Here is a 21,345-nt window from a genome sequence, read left to right as displayed (position 1 = left end):
CAAAGAAAGGTCCACTGGTGGACCAAGAAGGGCTGCCGCCACCACCACCCCTATTAAAGTTGATGGCAAAATTCCCTTTTGCTTTGGTGGAGCAGTGCACGGATCATAGTGATACGGATCATGGCAAAAAATGCTCATTGACTTATTAACTATTGCCTGTGATCTTAGGGTGTTGCAAAACTTCATGCACTTGGAAGGCCTCCAATGGGAAGTGCCAAGGGCTGAGCAGCGAGAAAGTTCTCGCAGAGCCTCTGGATCTACCCATATTGAAAGAAAAGAGGAGCCACCTCTTGTTTGTAAGGTTATGAAGTTATCACTCTGCAAATAAGGGGTTTCATCACTGTTGGACTGTCCCAGCTCCTGGGAGTTTGCATGAGCTGGAGCTTCTGTAGGCTAAAACCCCGGTCCGCCCAAGAGGAGAAGATTTGTGGGGGCCTGGTTCTGGGGGATTGCACAAACGCACATGGAAAATACGCAATCTTTTGTTAATAATAAGGGTGAGATGAAAATATATTTGGGTACAGCCCCTACCTCCTGCTGAGAGCGATGCTGAGTTTGAGGTGAGCGTACCCAGCCAGGGCAGGCTGTACCAGGGCTGGGGATTGCACAGACCTTCAACAGACCCTCCAGCTAAGGGGGCGACCTGGGCTCTGGTCCCAGATTCCCCGTTGTCCTGTGGGCTGTGTTTGTAGATTGCCTTATAAATTCATTGCGGAGTCCCTATTCTGCCTGCAGGTCTCCTCCTCGTGACGCTGTCCACCACAACGGCACGACGGGGAGGTGCTGAGGTCCTGCCATCTCACCTGCCTGCTTCATCTCAGCTGGAGAGGCATGGTCAAACGGCACATCGAGGCGCATAAGTGGGGAATGCTAGGCTTTGAAGGTGACAAGAGACAGGGCAAACTAGACTGGGGAACATGAAAAATATAGAGGAAAATTATACTTTAAAGAAACGCGAGGTCCCAGAGGGACTGAAATAGCTCGAGTTACAAATACTCCCATAGCAACCTCATAACACTCTACATCCCAACTAAAGCAGTTCCTCCCTCACCCCCAAACTGGCAAAAGCCACAGAAAATGTAGGACAAGCTTTTCGGAGCAGCACAGCCCTTTCTCAGAATGATCTTGGGCTACCTGGGCAGACCGCAAACCAAATGCCAGGTGTGGTGCCTTGTGGTCGCGAGTGATGTGGGCGGTATTTATTCCCAATACTAGCTGAAAAAGGCTCCCTTTTCCTGGGGAAAGCAAACTCAGGTCACCAGTGTTGTTTATTTTAATGGTTCTTGGAATATTCTACATTTAAGGACTCCAAGCAATGGCATGGTTGTATCTATATTTACTGGATAAATGTGTTTTTCTGTTGATGGGATGCTTTACTGCTGACAGTAGGGTTTGTTTTTAAGCCTGACCGGGGTAGAGGAAATACATACAAATAAACAATAAACCTAAACAACACTAAAATAACATCAGTTAAAACAATTAGAGTTACTTCCACTCACAAAGTATTGTTCCCATTTTTGCTATAACATGGGAAAAAACTCCGTTTCCTAAGTCAGCTTGTAACTGATTTTGGATTTGCGGATTCTTGTAACAAAAGGGGATTTCTTTTGTCTGTTATTTATATTCTTCCTATGGCACCGCATGTCCGTGTCGGTGTGTCTGGAGCACCCTGTTTCAGTGCAGCAGCGTTTCCAGCCTGTCTCCATCTCGGTGGCTTAGCCAGGGCTTGGTGGCACCGGCTGAGGTTTTCTTCCTGCTGTCCTGGTTGCACAGATGTGCACGTGTGTGTTTGCAGAGGCAGCTCTTCCTAGGAGACTTTGTCCTGGATTTTAAAGTTTTATTATCTCTGAATTATGTATAATTCAGGAGCTTAGGGGCCAAGAGTTAAAAATAGACCCTGGAAAACTCGCTGTCAGTAATCAGCAGAAGGCATTGAGGAAGGTTCACTTGGTACATTTCACATGGGATGCTTTGCCTGATTATTCTAACGCCTTAATTGCATTTGCATCCTGCGCCCCTCATGGGGAGTTTTACGCTGGGTTGTTCCACCATTCTGTGTGTCTTTTGTTCCATCCCAGAGCCGGCTGCAGAGGGGTGAAGTGGGACAGCTTAGCTGCTGTGAAGTATTTAATGCCATTTTAAATGCTGTCTTCCCTCTAGCTGGTGTCTGCTTTCTGTAAGCGTCTAAATGGTAGTTCTTTGGGTCACGAGAGGGGTCGTGTAGACCAGCAGTGATGCGCAGCAAGTGGCAGTCCTGGAGGCTGCATCCCTGGGTCAACGTGGGAAGGCAGAGCCCTATAAGGAATAGTGCAAGTGTTTTTAGTGGTAAATAAAGAGTGGTGTTTAGCTGTGACAGTCCTGATCACCATCACGGCCATCACTCCTCTCTGTTCCCACCCTTTTTTCTGGAGAAAGTCACCTCCAAGGTGCTCATCACCGAGGCATGCGTGCTGCAGCTGCGCATTCCGTCCTTGCTGGTGATGTGTGATTCATGGTGTGCTCCCCAAAGATGCAGTTCATCAGGAAGTCCTCCAAACTGGGACATCTCCCAGGAAACAACTTCCTATGCCTCCTCTTTGAGGCACGTCGCGCTGTGCCATGATTCATTGGGGAAGCACGTGCTACTGTCAAGGTCCCATAGAGCATCCGTCCTCTGCCATGGGACTTGCCACATCAGTGGTGGCAAAGCTGGAGGAGTTTTGCTCCATTTCCAGCTTCTGGGTGGCTGGAAACTAAATCTGCTTTGCCAGCCCTATAGTTTAATTTACCGCTGGCTCCAGTGACTGAGGTTGAAGAAGGCATCCTTGGAGGTTGCCAGGACCCATGGGTGCTGTGATGGGAGGGTGCTTGTGGGTGAGGAGTGATGGGAGAGCTGCAACCGCGAAGTGCTGTAAGGATTTACCTGCCTTTTACCTTGGGTGATGAGTATTTTGTAAAACTGTTGCACTTTCTATTCCATTGATGTTGAGCACCAACTAATTCCTTATTCAGAAGCAACTATTATTATAAGGACCTTCCAGGAAAAATGAATAGCTTGCAATTTGAAGGAATAGATTTATCACTTAAATTTTAACAGAGAGGAAATAATTTCCAGGCGGCTTCCTGACATTGTTTGGTATTCTTCCATGGCTTCCAAAGCAGGTCAAGGATTTGGTTAATGCCTCAGCCTTCTCCTTTCAAGAGGTAAAAAATTCCCCTTGTGTAAGAGAAGAGAGTGGGTTGCAGACCAGTGCTGTGGGAGTTTCTGGAAGCGAAAGAGGCAACAGCAAGTGGCCTCGAAGGAGATGGCTCTGCTGGAAGTGCCCACAGGACTTAACGTGTGTTGATAGATGGTGGGTAGAGGAGGTGGGGATGATGCTAGTGGAAAGGTAGCGGTGCCTTTGCCATGTTTTTCATGTGCAATTGTATGGCTGGGTTGGTTGTACTGAGTATGGACCCCTTTGGCACCACAGGTGTGGGGCCAGCACAGTAGAAGTTGAATATATCTGCAGCTCTGTGCTGTCCCAGACTTGCCTGCCAGAGATAATCCATTCTATAGGCAGATGAAAGCCTTATCATGGGGTGTCGCAGGTCACTGGGTTGGTTTCTGCAGATAATTTCTGGAACCACAGTATATTTATTTTTTTATGCTCCCTCCAACCTCGATATTTCTGTTGTTGCCTTTGTGCATGCAGATGGGTCATCTTCAAGGCCGCCATGAGCCCAACCCCACCTCACCCTTCCCACCTCCCCATAAAAGAAATCCTACCCTGACCTTTGTGTGCAATAAAACCCAGTGAAACTCCTGGCACCTACCGCAGGGCTAATAACCTGTTTGTTCAGTTCAGGCCTTCTGCAACCGTTTGTTTAAGATAAGCAAGGGTGGAGATGTTTCTTGAGGGCACAGAAGGCTCTTGAGATGAAGCTCATGCGGACTGATCCTGTGATATGGATCATTTCTTTTCCTTCTTACATCACCCCAACACTGTTTTTTTTTTCCATAAGTCCAGTTGCTTTTCTCAACCTTTTGTTCACTCACAGGGTTTCAGTGTTGCTGTGTCCTATTCAGGCATCTTCACCTGCTTGACTGTCACGGGCCGGGTGTGTTTCTGCTGCTTGGGAACATCTACGGGAAAGGCTGAATGAATGGGTATGAGTGAAGGTGGGGTGAGGTTTCACATCAGAAAGTCAGGCTGCATTACACATGAAGACCATGGGGATGAAGCAATGAGCCCCATTAGCTCCCATATGAACTCTCATAGCCCCTAGAGTCTTTGTGGAAGACCCATGAATTTGGCCACCCCAGACAACGCTTGCACTTGAGAAGTGGAGAGGTAGAGGAGAAGGAGGGAGGGTGCAGGTTGGTCCCAACTAGGACCATCCCTTTTGTAAAGCAGTTGTTGTCAGATGCCCAAGGAGTCCCTGGGATTTGCTGCCTAAGGGTGGTCACAGAAGGACCACCAGCAGCAAAAACCTCTGCCTTGTTCCTGCTCATCTCCTGGTGATTTGCCGTGGATTTACCATCCCCAGGAAAAGGCAAAGCTGGTGCTGTCCTCCAACTTCTTCAGCTGCTGCTGCTGCAGAGGAGGCATGAGAAAAATTATAGCAAAGCTTCGGCTTCTAGCAGGGTAGCTCAAAAACCAACACTTCCCTCCTCTGGTCCTGCCCCTCTTCTTCATGTCCCTCCCCGCCAGAACCCTGCAGTTTACTGGACTGAGATGTGGGGTGGGATGGCTCAGAAGAGGGACATTGCTGGGGGGGGACAGGTATCAGCTGGGGGGAGAGTGGAGGCTCTTGCATTGCCGCAGATTGCCAACAAGATCTTGAAAGCTTTTTCTTTGTTCTTTCATTAAACTTTGATGTAAATGGGTCTGGGGCAGTGGAGAGGCAGCTGCCAGCTTTCTGGATTCCCATGGGCAGGAGGATGGGGTTGAAGGCTGGGCAGATAACTTCGTTAGAAGAGGAGTGCACGTGGGCATCAGACCTGCTCCCCTCCTCTGTCTGTTTGCAGCATCTTCAGTAGATGACAGATTTCCCTTGGTGTATGCTGGCTGTCCATATGACAGTCACCTAAGTTTGCCAGACATCACCTTCCCTTCTCCAAGAGCTGCTTTCCCTGAAACATCTAAAAATGAATACACACATCACAGCATAGCTGCTCTCTAGGGGACTGGCCTGGAGAGCAGACCGGTCCTGAGTGCCCCTTCTTTGCCAGAGCTGTTGGCCTTTCTTGTTAGAGTGTGCTTGTTTATAATTTAAACTTGACTTACACATACACGTGTGTGTTAGAAGTCCCATGGGCATCTCAGGTTCTGCTCCAAGCTTCCCACCATGTAAACCGCAGAGTATTTAGCTCCAAAATTGAAAATGACCTCTATTAGTGATTCTTCATGAGACCATGGGCTCCTTCTTCTTTGCTTTTCCCACACCCCTTACTTCCAGATCCAGCAGCACTGAAATGCTGGTTTGTTACGTTCTCCTCCAGCCACCTGCAAATAGATTTTAAAATAAAACCGATGTGCGAGTGTGGTCAAATGTGATTTTGCTGTCCACTGAGAAGTTCCAAACTTGCCTATGAAAACCATGAGCACCTGGGTTTGATGGTGTCTTCTGGCTCTAGCAGGAGCAAAAAACATCCCTCTTGTGTAGGTCTTCTTTGTAGACCCATTGTGGAGCAGAGGGTGGTCTTCAGCCTTGCAAAACATTTCCCTTTGGTTCTGCTCAGGAGTTTCAGATTCCTGTAGAGTGTGTCCGCTGAAAGATGGAAGAGCTGCATTTCAGATCCATGTTGTCCTCAGCAAGCCAGCTCTACTGAAGGCACTTCCACTACTGTCTTGCATGACCCATGGTGGGGAGTAGCCTTCAGACAAGCCCAAGAGAGCCACATCATCAAGGCACTCACCGTGCCCTTGGGACTCTGGTCCATCCCCACCCACCCAGCACCCTCAGTCATCTTGCAGCCACTCCACCCTTCTTGAGAGTTGCTGATACTTCCTTTTACATCAGCCTGCTGCACAAAAGAAGTCGACTTTTCTCCCTTCCAAATTTAGCTCTGTTTAGGCACCAAAATAGACCGGAGTAGGGATCAGTGAGTGTTTTTTTCCAAAACATTGTCTCATGACTAGAACTAGGGAAAGCAACTGCTCAGCTGGAGAAGTGAGATGCTTGATTTTCCTAACGGGAGCATGAAGTTCTCCTTTGTTCGGACATGGGCAGTGTCCAGGAGTACTCCTTGGATTAGGAGCCTTATTCCCATGTCATTAATCCATGTCTCACCCCTGTGCTGTCTGCTGGTGATGGGCAGAGGTCTGTGGAAGCACAGAGATGCTCTGCAAGGAGGATCTGCAGCAATGCGCCACCATACATATGGTTTCTAGTTGGAAAGAGCAGAAAGGCAGCTCCTGAGACTTTAATGAAGGCTTCGCATTGAGGAAGTCGGTGCTTTAGGTCCTTCTGTTCTGCACAGATAGTTTCATTTTTCCAGGGTAGTTGTATTTGCATGTGTGTCTGCAAAGCAGCTTAAATACTTAAAAATACCCCAAGCTTTAGCCTGTTGTGGTAGCGCAGCGTTTGGAAATGGCCTTACTGAGTATTGTGCTATTTTTAGCCTGATTTCCTAAAGTAGCATGGCTGATGTGATTGGGACATGTGTGTCTGCTCCCTTCCTTCCTTTTATCACTCGGTTCAGTATTCATTGGCCAATTTCAAGCAAATTTTCTGAGGAACAGAGATCTTGGAGATTATTAAACTCCTCCTATGCATTCCGTGAAGAGAAGTGATTTGGATCATAAGCAATGAGGAAGATTCAAACCACAGCCCTCAGCAGTGAAGGTTCAGTATGATTCTAAGCTATTAGACTTTAAAGATGCCACACAGAACTATCCATGAGGTGTTCGGCTGCAGGAGCCCAGGTTAGACCTGGTGATAACTTAACCACAGCCCCAGGAGAGCAAGTTGCCACCTTTCCCTACTCCCAAACTACCTCTTATTAGTCAAAGATGTGCTCTGTGTGAGTCGTGAGGTGAGATCTACAGAGCATGAGGAGAGCTTTTTCTGATGCTGGATGTGGAGGCCCACAGAACAGTAGGACAACACTCATCACTGAGCAGATCCTGGCAGGATGAGCAGATGTGCAAGAAGGCTAAGGTGGCTTCACGTAACGATGGCCCCTGTACTATTGCTCTACGGGCTCATGTAGGATGCTGCGGCTGGTGTGGTACCTCTGGGTGTTAGGGGTGTTTCAGTGGGAGAGGAGGATCATTTTTGGTCACCGAGAGTGGGTACTACTCTTGAACGTGCTTTCTAATGCCTGTGCTACACCGTATGATCGTGGCGTATCCAGTTTTTCTCTGGAAGAGTTAAAAGTCAAGAAGAAAGTTAAAAGGGAAACTACCTTCTCAGGAAGCACACTTCAAGACCGCAGCCAAAACAAAGGTCAAACGGGGACATGCAAGCCAGCAGCAGGACTTCCCCAAGGGCTTGATGAGTTCAGTGCTTGAAGTCTCCAAGAGCAAAGGACTCCCAACTGGAGGGCTCCAGCTGCCATGGGAGCTGCAGAGTTGCTGCAGTGGCGGCTAGTCCGGGCTCTTTGCAGATGGCCAGGGTGGATGGTCACAATAAACCTTGTTGGTCTTGGGCTTGGGGATGGTTTCTCCAGTCTGCAAACTTAAATTCATTAGCATACCCAGCAACCCTTCTCCTCCATTACCTCTTCCGCCAGAGGAACTCAAAATATCATCTCGGTAACTGCTACTAAAATTAACTGTCATTTTAAAGGCTTTTTAACAGAGAGAGAGACTGTTCTTTTTTTTTTGAAGTTGGTGTGTTATGTTGTCATGCCAATGTGGCAAAGCTGCTGCTCGGTGAGACGCATTCCCACCCAGCCCTTGCCCTGGCCCAGGCTGCTCCCTCGTGGCTCCTCGTGCGTGGTGATTCACCAGCAGAGGCTGGAGCTCTGAGGCTAAGATAGATTGCAATGGAAATAAAAGGAGCGACTTTTACAGGGCTTTTATTGCCAGCCAGGGAAGTACAATACTGCATAAATAAAATTCATTATGGTTACGACAGCTCTGTGGTCCCTGGAAAATAAATAATACTTTGCACTTCATAGTACCTTTCATCCAGGAACCTCAGAGCACTTTGCTGACATTAACAAAGCCTCACGATGCCCACAGCAGGATGGTAAATACAGCATCCCTCTTATCAGATAGAGATACAAGTGAGAGAGTTGGCACCTCCAGTGGAGACAGGACAAGATAGCAGCTTGACTTACATGGAGATTTTCCACTGGCTTGGCTTGGGCAAATCACTGAGCATCCTTGTCGTCCCAGTGGTTCCCAGTAAGGTGTATGCCACCCATCCCTTCCGCAGGGGCTGACTGGCTCGCGGTGGGCAGGATCAGCGAGGTGCCCACGATGTAGATGTTGACTTGCCAATGGCATGGGGGCACAGCCCCAGCATACCTGCCAGCTGTGGCTTGTGGTGGCTTACTCCAGTATCCTCAAAATGGCGCTGAGCATCATCCCTTTACAGACATTTTTACGGCTAGGTTTTAGATAAATATATAAGTACAAGGGAAACAACCCAGTGAAAGTGGCTGGTTTAGGTGCACCAGTACCAGCAGTGTCATGTGTGAAGTGGGTGAATTCCCCGTAGGTGGTATACATTGGGATCTATCCACACATGGTCCGGTTATCTGCCCCATGTGGTTTCTCCCATACAGAAATTGCAGATAACTTCATTCCCTGCTCATTGCAATGGCCCTGAGGGGGTACAAGAAGTCTGTGGATTTCCAGACCTGCTTCCATTGTAAGGATGTTTGGATAGGAACTGTTTCTTTTATCATGCTCACGTTGGGTGTACGGCTCTGTCTCACTGTGACCCCTTCCGTACTGATGCCCCCTGTATCTTGAAGCTGATCGCTGCTTTTCTCTGTTTTACAGGGTTACCATCCATTGCCTCATGAAGCTGAAATCGCACACACCAAAAAGCTGTTCAGAAGGAGGAGAAACGACCGGAGGTAGGTGAAATCTCTTTAATGTTTTTGTTAAAAAATTATTATTATTTTCTCTTCTATCATTACACATTTTCCCGCAGTGTGTTAGGGAGTGTCTTTGGACAATACTGCTGTTTAGCAGCTGCCACCGTTGGGTTAATGCATAAACTTTTATTTGAGCTCTAATGTCCTGAAAATGCAGAGTGTGTCCAGTCCCCCTGGTTTGCCTTCTAAATGCAGAATATGTCCTGTATGGCCCCAGGAGTATCTTAAGGACCTCCTCTAGCCCTTACGCTTATTCCAGCATAGCCAGATCCCCCGACTTGTATTAGAAGAGGCAGCTGGCAACATATTATCTGCAAAAGCTTTGAATCCTTGTGACATGCTTCCTCTCTTTCTGTTGGAAGGCAAAATCTGCTGACTTTCAGGGTCACCTGCAATTGTACCGGTTGAGAGGGGTTTGCAGCGAGCCTTGGATGCCTGTCTGCATGAAGGAGGGGATGTGTGAAACAGGCAGCCGCGCTCCTGTGTCACTGGTGATTTCAGTCCATTGAGTTAATTTAATTGGGTCAGTTGGATATTTAATTGTGTAAATTGCATATTTAATTATACGAGGGCATCTAGAGTCCTTGTTAGGAATTGTGACTGTGGTTAAATGTGAAAATAAGTGGGCAATAAGGGAGTTAGTTGTATATACAGCTTTATTTCTGCTGACGTGTTCTGCTCTGGCTGAGACAACCGCGGCAGTAAAGCATTTCTAAAACCAGGAGTTTGCAAGGTTAATGTGATTGAACAGGAAGAAAAGTGGCCAATGTTTTCTCCTAGAATGAGTTGAAATCTGTATCTGAGCTGTGATGCCTCACAGGGGGATTTCTGGGGAAGTCCTACAGACACCTGTAGTAGTAGTAGTAGTTGGAGTGTGTCCTCAAATCTCCCCATCATTTCTGGACTCATGAACAGCCATGATGCAGTTAAGTCTCTGTGTGGATCAGTTTTCCCAAATTTTACCAAGAGACCAAAAACCAGCTGAAAAGAGTTTGCTCAGGTGTCCTAGAAACGTTCTTCTGTGGGCGGAGGGAGAAGCAGCAGCAAACTCCCATTTTCTGTCCTCTTTGGGGCTCCCTCCTTTTTTCCTGTATATAATTTAAGAGGCAATTTATGCTTGTGATTTAAGGGGAAAAAGAAGCAAACACAAAAGGTCTTGTTTCAGCTGGGTGATCGCCAAGACGTAGTTAAAACCAAGCAGAAGTCTGCTTATGTTGCAGGAGCGAGTTGGGTGGGCTTCCTTGCAGCACTGGGCTGGGCTCCCCAAGAAATGGTGGTGGACGCTGGAGTATCCTGTTCCCATCCCGGCTCACCAAGCAGGTCTTCCTCTGCCATCCAAAAACTGCATGATGCTGCGGGAAAGGAGACCTGCACAGCCAAGGGGTCTCCTCCCTGAAGCTGCATGCCCAAAGCTGCGCTGAACCAGAGCCATGGAACTGCCTGTTGGTTCTTCCCTCCCATGTAAAAAAACCCAGAGGAATCACAGATGCGTGTTTCTGTTTCTTTTCCTTTCTGATCCCTTTAGATAAACCATCAGCAGACAAAAGCATGCAGCCCCCCAGGGCATCCCTGCCTCTTGCACAGGTGGCAAGGAGAGATAGCAAAAGAAACTGCCTTGGGCTGGGGTTGGGAGATAGAGGGGTGAGATGCAGCCCAGACCAGGTACACTAGGATAATATCCCAGGAGGACAGACAGAAGCCTTAAAACCCAGTTGATACGGCATCATACAGGAGGAGGCGTGGGGCCATTTCAGCTCTAAGCAGTCATGAATGAAATAAAATGGAAAGAACAGAAGGTACGCAGTCCTGCCCGAGCCCTCTGTGGACATCCATGGTTGTGTCAAAGCTTAGACAGAAAAATGCATTCATTTTAATTGCAAAAAGCGAAGAAGTTCGGGTAGAGGGAGCTGGAGTAAAACAACAGTCTCTTAAGTAATAGGCTAAGCAGAAAAGGCACGGTTCCATCCCCTAGACTTCAGCTGGAAACCTCAGCACCCCCCTTCTCCCTAGACCATATGGTTTGATGCTGGGGGGTTTCAGGGTCCCCTTGTCCCTGTGGTGTGTTTGGGACTAGCAGGTTAGTTTTGGTCCTTCTGGTGCCACTTGAGATGCCCCCAGGGAGCACTGGCTCCTTAAAATCAATTTCTAGCAGTAAGTGAGGTCTCAGAATACTTAATTTATGAGAAAAGCATGGTAGAAATAGGGGGAAGAAAGGAAATAGGTAAAAAAACTCAGACTGTTTTGGAGCACAAACAGGTTACAAAGCTGTTCACAGTTCATTGCAGTGCTGTTATCTTAATGTCCCAGGCATCATTCTAGGGGAGAAAAGCTTCATTTCAGAGCTGGTGGAGCTACACAGGTGATATAAACATCCCTCAGGATGAGATTTTTTGGCCAGCAAAGCAGTTGGGAGCTACGGGCTTTTTGTTTTAAACCTCATCTGGATACAGAGAGACTCAAAATTGCAAGGCCATGGACACTGGAGGCAGCAAGGCTTGGGAGAGGCTGAGCAGGGGTGTTTGGTGGTGTGTGGGTTGAGAGTGGAGTTAGGAAACGGCTCTGGATGCCTGGACACAAGGGAAGAAGAGCTAGTTCTAGAAAGGGGCTGGTAGCAGCCAAGGGTGGGAGTAGGATTGACATGCAATGGATTTGCAAGAAGAAAAGAGGTTGTCCTGCTCTGTTGGTTAGAAGCAGGTGTGACCCCAAAGCCTTGGCACAGGCAGCTTTTCCCCTTCTCCTGAAGGTGATGAGCACTTGGCAGCAAGCAGCACCCCAGACCCCACGAGCAATGCCTGTACGTGGTGCACCAGCTCTCCCTACCCAGGACCAGCCTCACCTGAGGATGACACGTCCCAGGTGACCATGGTGTGCATCCTTCTGCCATGTGCAGCGGTCCCTGCTCGCAAGTGGAGCTCAAGCAGTCAGCCCCCATGCTGACCTGTACACGGCACATGGTCCAGCTGGCCTTGCCTGGCTGTAGCTGCCCTTCACGCTGGCCGGCACTTTGTATAACACAGCTGTTGTAAAAGAGCTGATAAAGCACATTGGTACACAGAAATCTGCCTTTTTTTTTTCCAGCTGGTCTTATAAATGATACCGGTTCTCCCCAAAGCAAACGCAGGCTCCTTTCTCCTCCCTGATGGTGACAAGGGACCACATCTCGGGCTAATGAAGCACCTTTTGTTTCTCATGCGAAACAACGCTGACGTCTGGCCGTGCTATAAATAACACTTGTCCCTGCTTCCTTCCCATCACCTTTCCTCGGGAAATGCTGTCACTGCGTTGCGGAGGAGTGTGGCTCACCTACCCTGAGGTCTCTGTTGCGCACCTTTTACTCCCTTGGGGAGAAGCAGCCCTATGGGCATGCAGCCATAGCTGTCTCCTGGTGTATATGATACAGTTTTACTTCCCATGAGTCATTTTTCCATGGGATGCATGCTTCATTTGTTGCATGAGATAGATACAAAGTGCAAATTAGAGGGGTTGTTAAACAGGCTGTGACTTTCCCAGTTAAGGACCATTTGTGGGTCTGTTGGACACATTTTTGATAGCAGCAATCCAACGTCAGAGCCACATTTGGTGGAGGGTTTCTTTGCACAAGGTGTTTTAAAAAGCTACAGGAGGTGGTGAGGTCTGCAAAGACCTTCTAATCAGGGCAGGAGAGCAGGGAAAGGTCTCACCCTCCCCACCTCACCTGGAGAAATCCTGCAACAGAGAAATGTTTTCTGTGTTGGTTTAGACACACAAGGTGTAGCTGCTGCCTCCTGATGAGGGTGATGGAGGGCATCACCGCTTGATGGGATCATTGAAAGAGAGCAGCAGAGGCATGTTTTTTCATAGATGTCCATGTGAGCAAGTGTTGAACACCAATGAGGGGTTTATTGTCCCAAACACTAATCCGCTGTTTGCTGCCACACAAGACCCACCCTACCTAGATATTGCCCAAGGCAACTTGGTTTGACTTCCCATAGGCAACCACCTCTAGGGAAGAAGGAACCCTCCCCGGGCAGTGGCAGGACCTCTCTTGCCCTTCTCTCCTGCAAGATTTTGAGAGAGAAAAAATACTCTGCGATATGCGGCATAAAAGACTCATTTTCCAAGTCCTCTGCTCCAGCCCTTCTTAATTCAATGCCTCTCTGCTAGTTGAGCACAAGCTGTGCTGGGATGTGGTCTTCTTGGGCAGGTGGGCTCTGAGTTTGTCCCCTTGTTTTTCAAAAAGTTCTTGAAAACACCATTTCTTTTAAGCATCTATTGAAGCATTGCAAGTCAGCTTGGTGCTGCACGAGGTTTTTGCTGTTCTCATGGCACCCTGGTATGATGTGTTTTGGGATGGAGGGTCTGGCTGGCCAAACCCCGTAGCCCAGAAATGCATGCACAGAGGCTTGCACCCGCCTTGTAGGAGTGATAAGAAATGTTGTCCAGTCTAGACAGGATTTACAAGGAATATATGGAGTTGCAGTGGGTTGAGACAGGCAAGTTTGTACCTACTTCTGGGTCTTCTGGTTAACAGAGTACTAAAATTGTTCTGTGTCACCTAGGGAAGGGGACAGTTTTGCTGAGGACTGGGAAAAGGTTTCTGGAGAAGTCTTAAAAAGTTTGTGCCATTGTAATCACATTGATTCAATATCTTGTTGGATACAAAAGTCAAATCAGGCTGAATACCTTACGAAAAGGAAATTCTCATGCGTGCCTAGATGCTGGCTGGTATCTCATGGGGCTTTTGGTGGTCAGTCTATGGGCATCTGGAGAGATGGCAGAGGGAAACGCAGCCCCATGTCTTGGAGAGGATGGAGTAAAAGCCAAAGAGTTAATCAACACCCTCTTTCCCAAAGGCATCTGAATTCCTCTCTTCAACAGAAAAGGTGTGCATCCCTTGTGCTTCCGTGTGCCTGGTATGTCTCCAGGCTTTGGGATGACCAGAGTCACAAGGGGTTGCGTTGTCTGTCCCAGCCGGGGCTGTTGGGGACCACAGCCAGCCTCAGGTGAAGGACCATCACCCTTAGCTGTGGCTGAGCTTCATGTCATCACCTCCTCCTGTTGCATGGGGGTTTCAGAGGGGTGTTGCTGCGCCTGGGAAATCCGTCCTTTATAAAGCCCATAGGTGGGGATAAGGGGCTTGAGCAGAAGACTGTGTAGGTCCTCCTGGCTCATACACAGAGAGAAGGGGTGCGAGCAAAGAGACTCACGTGCTTTCCCTATCTCCCTTGAGCATGCCCCAAATACTTCAGCGTTTGACGACAGGATTACAGAAATGTCCCCAAGTTTTCTCTTGTGTTGTCCCAGTTTACTTCCTACCGTCAGTTTGGCTTTACACTTAAATGATCAGGAAAAAACAGTCTGATTTTTTTTTTTTTGTGTGTGTGTGTGTGTTGTTTTCTGGTTTTAATTAGATTCAGAGCTGGGGGAGGCAGAAATATCCTCCTTCCCCGGAGATCCCCGGGTGGCTGTCAGGGACGGTTTCCTCTTCCTGAAGCAGGAGGGTTGTGTAAGCGCCGCTGAGCCCTCCTGCCTGCGCCCGCGCTGGAAACGTAGCTGGGTGAGTGCACGGGGGCAGGCACCCCTGTCCTGACTCCCCAGCCAGAATCCATGTTCCTGAGAGACCTTCTGGGGCTCATCCCAGCCCATCCACGTGGCCCCAGCCGGGGTCTCGCACAGAGGCGAGCGTGGTCTTGCATAGGGATGGCCCAAAGGATGGTCACAGCGGGCTCGGGGCCAGGCAGGGAACGTCCCAGATCCGCCAGTGGCTCCACCGAGGAGCGTAGGCAAGCTGTGATATATTTCTTTTCCCATTATATTTGATTTTACAGACCCTCAGGGACACTCAACCACCTACAGTGATTAGTTCAACTGATTAAGCTGCTTTTCCTCTTGTGGCAAACTCCTTTTGTGAAGGGTTTTCAATAGGCACACTGCTTGGGACATTGTTCCTGTACAATTTCCTTTCAAAACACCATAAAGGGCACTCTACCACTTTTCCCTGTCATAAAACATCACAGGAATCAGCTTTGCCCAGCTTGCTCCTTCAAGGGCAAGATCTCCTCGTTCAGGGAGAAAGTATGGGGTCAAGGTGGGAGTTGCAGCACTGCATGATGCTGGAGTGAGATGGAGCTGTTAGCAAGGGGGATTCAAGATGAGATGAGGCATAAAGCAAAAGTTTTCTGCCTTTTTTTTTTTTTCTTTTTTGCTGTCTGTTAATATGAGGATCCAGGGTCACCCAGGGAAGTGAAGGATAAAACAAACTTGAAAGCCCAGAGAAGGAAATGCTGGTTTGCACATGTTGGCTGGTTCAGCCTTGCCTGGCAGAAGCTGGGAGCGGATGCGGATCCTCTTGAGGTACCCAGGGGTAGATAGCACAGGGGGAGAAGGGCTGTTTCTGCTGAAGAAACACACGACTGTGAGCACCAAGCAGATAGAGCTGGCCATCTAATTAAGACTGGAAGTCAAAGGAGTGTCTGCCTTGATTGCCACCAAGGGAGTAACAGACGTAGGGAACTGCAAGGGCTTGCAGTGGCACAAGGTCCATCCTCCCTGTGTTTGTAGTTACTCCCATACCCTCTCATGAGGCTATTGGGTAGGTCTGTATGAAGACCTGGTGTCATTGGGACCTAGTTTGTCCATCCGCTGCTCGTTGGGCCACGTGGTGATGGAGCAGGGCAGAGATGCTATCAGGAAGAGTCAAGCAGGAGCCCCTTTGACCCACAGAGCCGCGCTGGCCAGACACGCTGGCATCGCCTGGCCCCACTGCCCTTCCTTCCAGGCGCTGAGGAGAAGGTTCTGCCAGGGGTCACAGTGCTGGGACCCCGCTCCCAGGAGGAGGTTGTTGAGAACAAAGCCTGCACCAGGCTGCCCGTTGAAGGAGCAGTCACTGAATGATCAAAAAGCCACCTCCTGATGACCCGTGGGCATCCGTCTGGGGGTGACTCAGCCACGGGTGGAGCTGCAGGGCAGCACTGCAGCTTCTCGTCGAGAGGGACCTTTTGGAGCTGAGATCTGGAGGTGGTTTGACTCCATCAAGACCCCTTGCTGCCTCTGGGCTCTGTGAATGGCGTGGGGCTGTATAGTCCAACACTACCCCTGTGCAGTAATCCCAGCCCTGGTACCTACTGGACACAGATGATCAAATCACAGAATCATACAATGGTTTGGGTTGGAAGGGATCTTTAAAGATCATCTAGTTCCACCCTCTGCCACAGGCAGGGACAACTTCCACCAGCCCAGGTGGGTCCCAGCCCCAGCCTGGCCGTGGGCACTGCCGGGGACGGGGCACCCACAGCTGCTCTGGGCAGCCTCTGCCAGCGCCTCGCTGCCCTCACAGTGAGGAATTTCTTTGTAACATCTAATCGAAGTCTACTCTTTTTTTAATTTAAAACCATCCCCCTTGTCCTGTCGCGACAGGCCCTGCTAAAAACTCTGTCCCCATCTTGCTTCTGAGCCGCCTCTAAGTGCTGGAAGGCTGCAGTAAGGTCTCCCCGGAGCCTTCTCCTCTGCGGGCTGGACAACCCCAGCTCTCCCAGCCTGTCCTCCCAGCAGGGCTGCCCCAGCCTCTGACCATCCCCGTGGCCTCCTCTGGCCCCGCTCCAGCAGGTCCATGTCCTCCCTGTGCTGAGGACCCCAGAGCTGGATGCAGCACTGCTGGCCACGCTGCCTTTGATGCAGCCCAGGACACCCAGCTGGCTTTGTGGGCAGTGAGCGCACACTGCTGGGTCATGTTGAGCTTCTCATCCACTAACACCCCCAAGTCCATCTCCTGGGGGCCACGCTCAGTCCATTCTCCACCCAGCCTGTTTTGATACAAGGGGTTGCCCTGAACCCGGTGCAGAATAGCTCTGCAGAAGCCATCTGAGGTTCAGCCAAGTTTATATCGAGCATCAGTCCTGGCTGGCTCATCTAAGAGTGATTTGCCTGCCCCAGCACCATCACCAGAGCCACACGTGTAGGGTCTTTCCATTAGCAGAGTGGTCCATATGAAGCACCAGTAGCAGTAAGGTGGAGCAGCTGGTATTTAGCATCCACTGGGGAGTTTGTTTTGCCTGTCACCCATGTCTCAAGCTGTGGCAGGGTGAGTAGAGGTTTTCTACCCAGCTGCTCCTGTTCCTGCTGTTATGATCAGCACTCAGCCCTTGTGCACTTGAGGGTGTCAGTGAAAATATGCGCAGCCGTGAGTCACCCCTGGAGGCAGACAGTGCAGCTGCGATCCTGCCGGCAAAGCACACCGCGAAAGGTGCTGCTGTATTTACAGCTCCTTTCCTGATGCTAGCAACAACGAAAAGGATTTTGTATTTCATGTGATGCAGGGAAAACGTACTTCCGTAAGTATCAGAGTGCTGCGTGGGCTTGAGAATAATGCAAAGAGGAGGATAAACCTTTGTGAGTTCAACAGGACACGCTTGACATGAGCAGGACTTCAAGAGAAGTGTATCCATTAGGGTTGTCTGTGTCTGCTCTGTTCTCCTTGTGTGCCTAGCTAAAGGCATGGTGCAGAGCTAAAGGCATGGTTAAAAGATACTCATCTAAGCAAATTTAATCCTTTCCTTTCATTGTTCCTTTTTTTTAATGTCAGGAGGCAGTGGCAGGAGAGAGCCGGGTGCGTTTCCCAGCTGCAGGGTTGCCACCTCTCTGGTGAGAGCTGTTTTGTCATTACATAAAAACTCTACAACACAAGACTTTTTATTCCCTTTTGTTTTTTAATGATCTTGGCGACTGAGGTGACCCCTGTCCTGCAGACTAAATTTAACCTGAATTGCCAAGCTGCCACTAGACTTTATGGCATCAGGAGGCTTTTGCAGGTTGTTTTTCTCCATCTCTGCAGCTGATTGAAAGACTTTATGTACCACCGGCAAAACATGTTATGGTTATGAAACCTCTCAATAGAAATGTAACAGCCCGCTGGGTAAACTCAGGGTCTTATGATGCTTGTGAAAGCAAAATAATTGCTCCAGCAGAAAATCCAGGAGAACTTCGGTGTGTTGCTGTGGTGGAGGGACACCTGGTTTCATCAAAACTCAGTATTTATCAGGTAGCTTGTTCCTGTGCGGCAGCAGGGGCTGGTCTGGAGGACAGTGAGGTGTTGATGCTGACAGCTCTTCATTCCTTTTCTGAGGCTGCCCGTTCTTGTGGGTGTTTGGGAATGGCGAGCAGGAGCTCATGGTGACTCTATAGCTAGTGAGAAGGTTAGCAAAGCAACCGCTCATGTGTCGCAGGCCTTGCGGGGGGAACATGGGAGGTCTCACTTCAGTTCTCACCTTTCTCAGAGACTTCTGGGCTTCACCTCCGTGGTTGCCGGTGCTATTCCAGATGCCCTAGCATATCGGGAATTCCATGCAAGGAGCTAGCAGCCACCACACCTTGTGAAACCTGCACCACAACGGAGTGGGAGCTGGACAAGATGCCATAAAGCATCTCCAGTGACACCACCAGCTGAGTCCCACCGCATGGCTCCGTAACTGTGTTGACCATGTATGAACTGGGTGGCCAGTGTTCCCGTTATGCTCAGAGGGGATGCAGTCAGTGGAGTTTGGAAGATGGGTCACCTCAGGATGAAGCAGGCATTTGGCCAGGTGATTCCCTCCCCAGTATCTACCCCCTATAACTGCAGTTGAGGTCCCCACCTCACTTTTGGCTTTTGACATCACAGACACCTAAAACTAGGCAAATTGAACCCACCCTCTGCATGATGCCATGTAACCCCCTCCCCATGCCTGTGTTCTCCATGCATTAAATGCATCTTGCTGCTGTAAGCTCTTGGGGGAAGTTGTTCTGTACACTAAGCACGTATGAACAGGGCCTGAGGGGCTCCACCATGGCACTCTAGTAGAAGTCCTGTGCAAGGCTGAACTTTGTGAGCAGCCCTACAATAATCCGGTGTTGCATGGAGGGAGGATTCCCCTTCCCCTGGGACAAGGTGGGAATTCTTAAAGGCGGCAATCACAAGTGCTTGGAGAACCCTGGAAAGCTTCTCACTGAGATTTTATGGCCCCCACATAAGAAAAATTAGTCTGGGCATCTTATGAGAACAGGTTTCCTTGCTTTATTTTGCCTTCCCATGTTGACCAGAACCAAGGAAGTATGAAAAACAAAGAACTGTGGGAGGAGCTGAGCCAAAACACCTCATGCCAGAGGAAGCCCTGGGACAGGGATTTGTTTCTGGGCTCTCTTGAGCAAGAACAAAGACTTGAGACTGGGCATCCCATTCTCTCCCGTCTCATAGAGGGGAAATCTCTTCCCAGCCAAGGAAGGCATGGGTTTCCACCGCGACATTTTCACACTCACAGGGAGTGCCACCTTGGCACTTTTTGAGAAGCTTTAGGGACAGCAGTCTCCGCTTCAGACTATGCTTGCTCTAGGTATTTCTGGTGTCTGAAGAAAATGTGCTTGTGTCTGTACGAGGAAGATGCACATGGCTGATGGTCCCTCACCTGCATTTAGCTCAACCCCTTGGTGAGGCTGCCTGCCTTTGGTGGCCAGAGTGAGTCCCCCTTACCCATCAGCTGGGTAGATAGACCCTGCTGAGGTCTACCAGCTGAGCTGGATTGGTGCTGCTAATGAGCAGGAGGTGATACCAGTCACTGACATTTCAGCAGCCTGGGTGAAGCGGGTAGTAGGGTTTTTTTGCCCTTGGCTTTTCATAAACAGGTGTCAACAGAAATGTCATCATCACAGGTGGAAGCGTTTAGCCCTGAGCCCCTTAAAGGCATTGCCAGGTCCTGCTGCAGCCCTTAACTTGTTTTCACTTCAATTAACAGTTTGCACCTTCTTCTAGAAGGTTTCTTCCAGGAGGGAGCTGGTGAGTGGATGGCCAGTGGGGAGGTCTGGTATGTCCTGGCTGTACCTGGGGTGTGTGTGTGTGTGTGTCAAACAAGAGATGAGCTGAGGCAAACCCTTGGGCTTGGGTGGGATTTTGGGAGTTGCTTGATGAGCTGTAGGGTCTTCAGCTTTGCCCAAGTTGTGTTGTGGATATATATATCTGCTGCCTTGGATTTGGTCCTGAATGTTAAGAGGGAAGAAATATATATGCCTAGGTGCATCATGGGCACATGAAGTCATGGGAGGATCAGGAATGAAGCACAAGTAGTGTGGCTTGTTGTCCTATGTGTGAATTTTAAAGCTATTTTCTAGTTTGCATTTAAAGAATGGTATTACTTTATGTGAAAACCTGCTGTTCTGCATTCATTATTATCTGATGCTGAGTTCTCAGGCATAATCTTCCTATCTACTGGTTAATGTCTTAAAAATTGATTTTCCTTCTTATTTACCCTTCTTATCTTTTACTCTCTGCTTAAAAATACATATACGCACATGTACATAACCAGGATACATACATATATGCCCAAGTTGTCCCACATTTTGTCTTGCAAAATGTTTTTTCAATGGGACTTTACCGAAAGAAAACTCCATGCTTGTTCCCACGAGCATCATGTTGGTAGGTCAGGAGGCTGGGATCACACTTGCATGCATCCTCTTTGGCCCAGGTAGTTCTTGTACTGGAAAGATGACTAAGAAAAGCCCAACCACCACTCAGGAGCGTGCCATGCAAGATACGTATTGAAAACTTTACAATAAGTTGACAGCCCATATTCATGCAATTTTCACACTGTCTTGAAGGGTTGCACTATTTCCAGAGCCACTCCCGTGCCGATCTATTCATGGCCAGCTCTAGGGCTCCTTTCATAATTAAAAATAGTCACAGGAATGGCCCTCACCCTGGATTTTAAGATGGCAAGTTATTTTGGGTGAAGGTGAGCGTGTTTTATGGCTGACATGAACACATAGTTTTTAAGGCTGTGAAATTTTGGAAAAGCCTTAGAAACCCGTTCCCAGAGGTCACCAGTACAAACCTCTCCTGCTGGGCAAGTGAATAGAAATGAGTTCATAATTACAGAGTATAGTAGTGGCACGTTTGCTTTTTCACTGTTTTAATTGAGGTTTTTCAGAAACGAAGAGAACTTAAAACAATACAGAAATGTCTTTTGTTCTTTCAGGGCCGTTTACTGAAGGCTTTGCAGTGAGAGGAGAGGATGTTTATTAAAGAAAGCAACAATATCAAGACATTATTTTAGTGCCGAAGTGCTGTTCCTAGCTGGAACAAAATGGAATGTTTCAGATGGACTGAGTACTTGCTGAAAACTAGCATCGAGCTAAATGATTTGCAGTTCATTTACTGAGCTCAGTAAATGGTGTTGAAACAGTAGGAAGGGAGAGGAAGCAAAGGAATCAAAAAGGTTGAAACACCCTTTTCCTTCTCGGTAGGGTTTCCAAGTCAAATTATTTAGGTTTAAGGGCACATGGGGCTGAACCCCTGAAGCAGCATCTGGAAGTCAGGTTTTCAT

The 21,345-nt window shown here is 48.7% G+C and overlaps 1 protein-coding gene across 10 annotated transcripts in view; it reads left to right on the top strand.

Annotated features, from left to right (window-relative positions):
- The window catches only part of CTIF (cap binding complex dependent translation initiation factor), a 141,978-nt gene that overhangs the window by 69,329 nt on the left and 51,304 nt on the right, over positions 1-21,345 (top strand). For all 10 annotated transcript variants that reach the window (XM_080371589.1, XM_080371582.1, XM_080371586.1 and 7 more), the window contains one exon: positions 8,922-8,998. In XM_080371589.1, coding sequence (XP_080227715.1) covers positions 8,922-8,998 — 77 coding nt within the window. The remainder of the gene's footprint in view (positions 1-8,921; positions 8,999-21,345) is intronic.

This window comes from Falco punctatus, assembly GCF_963210335.1.
Source record: "Falco punctatus genome assembly, chromosome: Z".
In the NCBI taxonomy this organism is placed as follows: Eukaryota; Metazoa; Chordata; class Aves; order Falconiformes; family Falconidae; genus Falco; species Falco punctatus.
The sequence above is the reverse complement of the archived record's forward strand: the minus strand, read 5'-3'. Positions and strand labels throughout refer to the sequence as shown.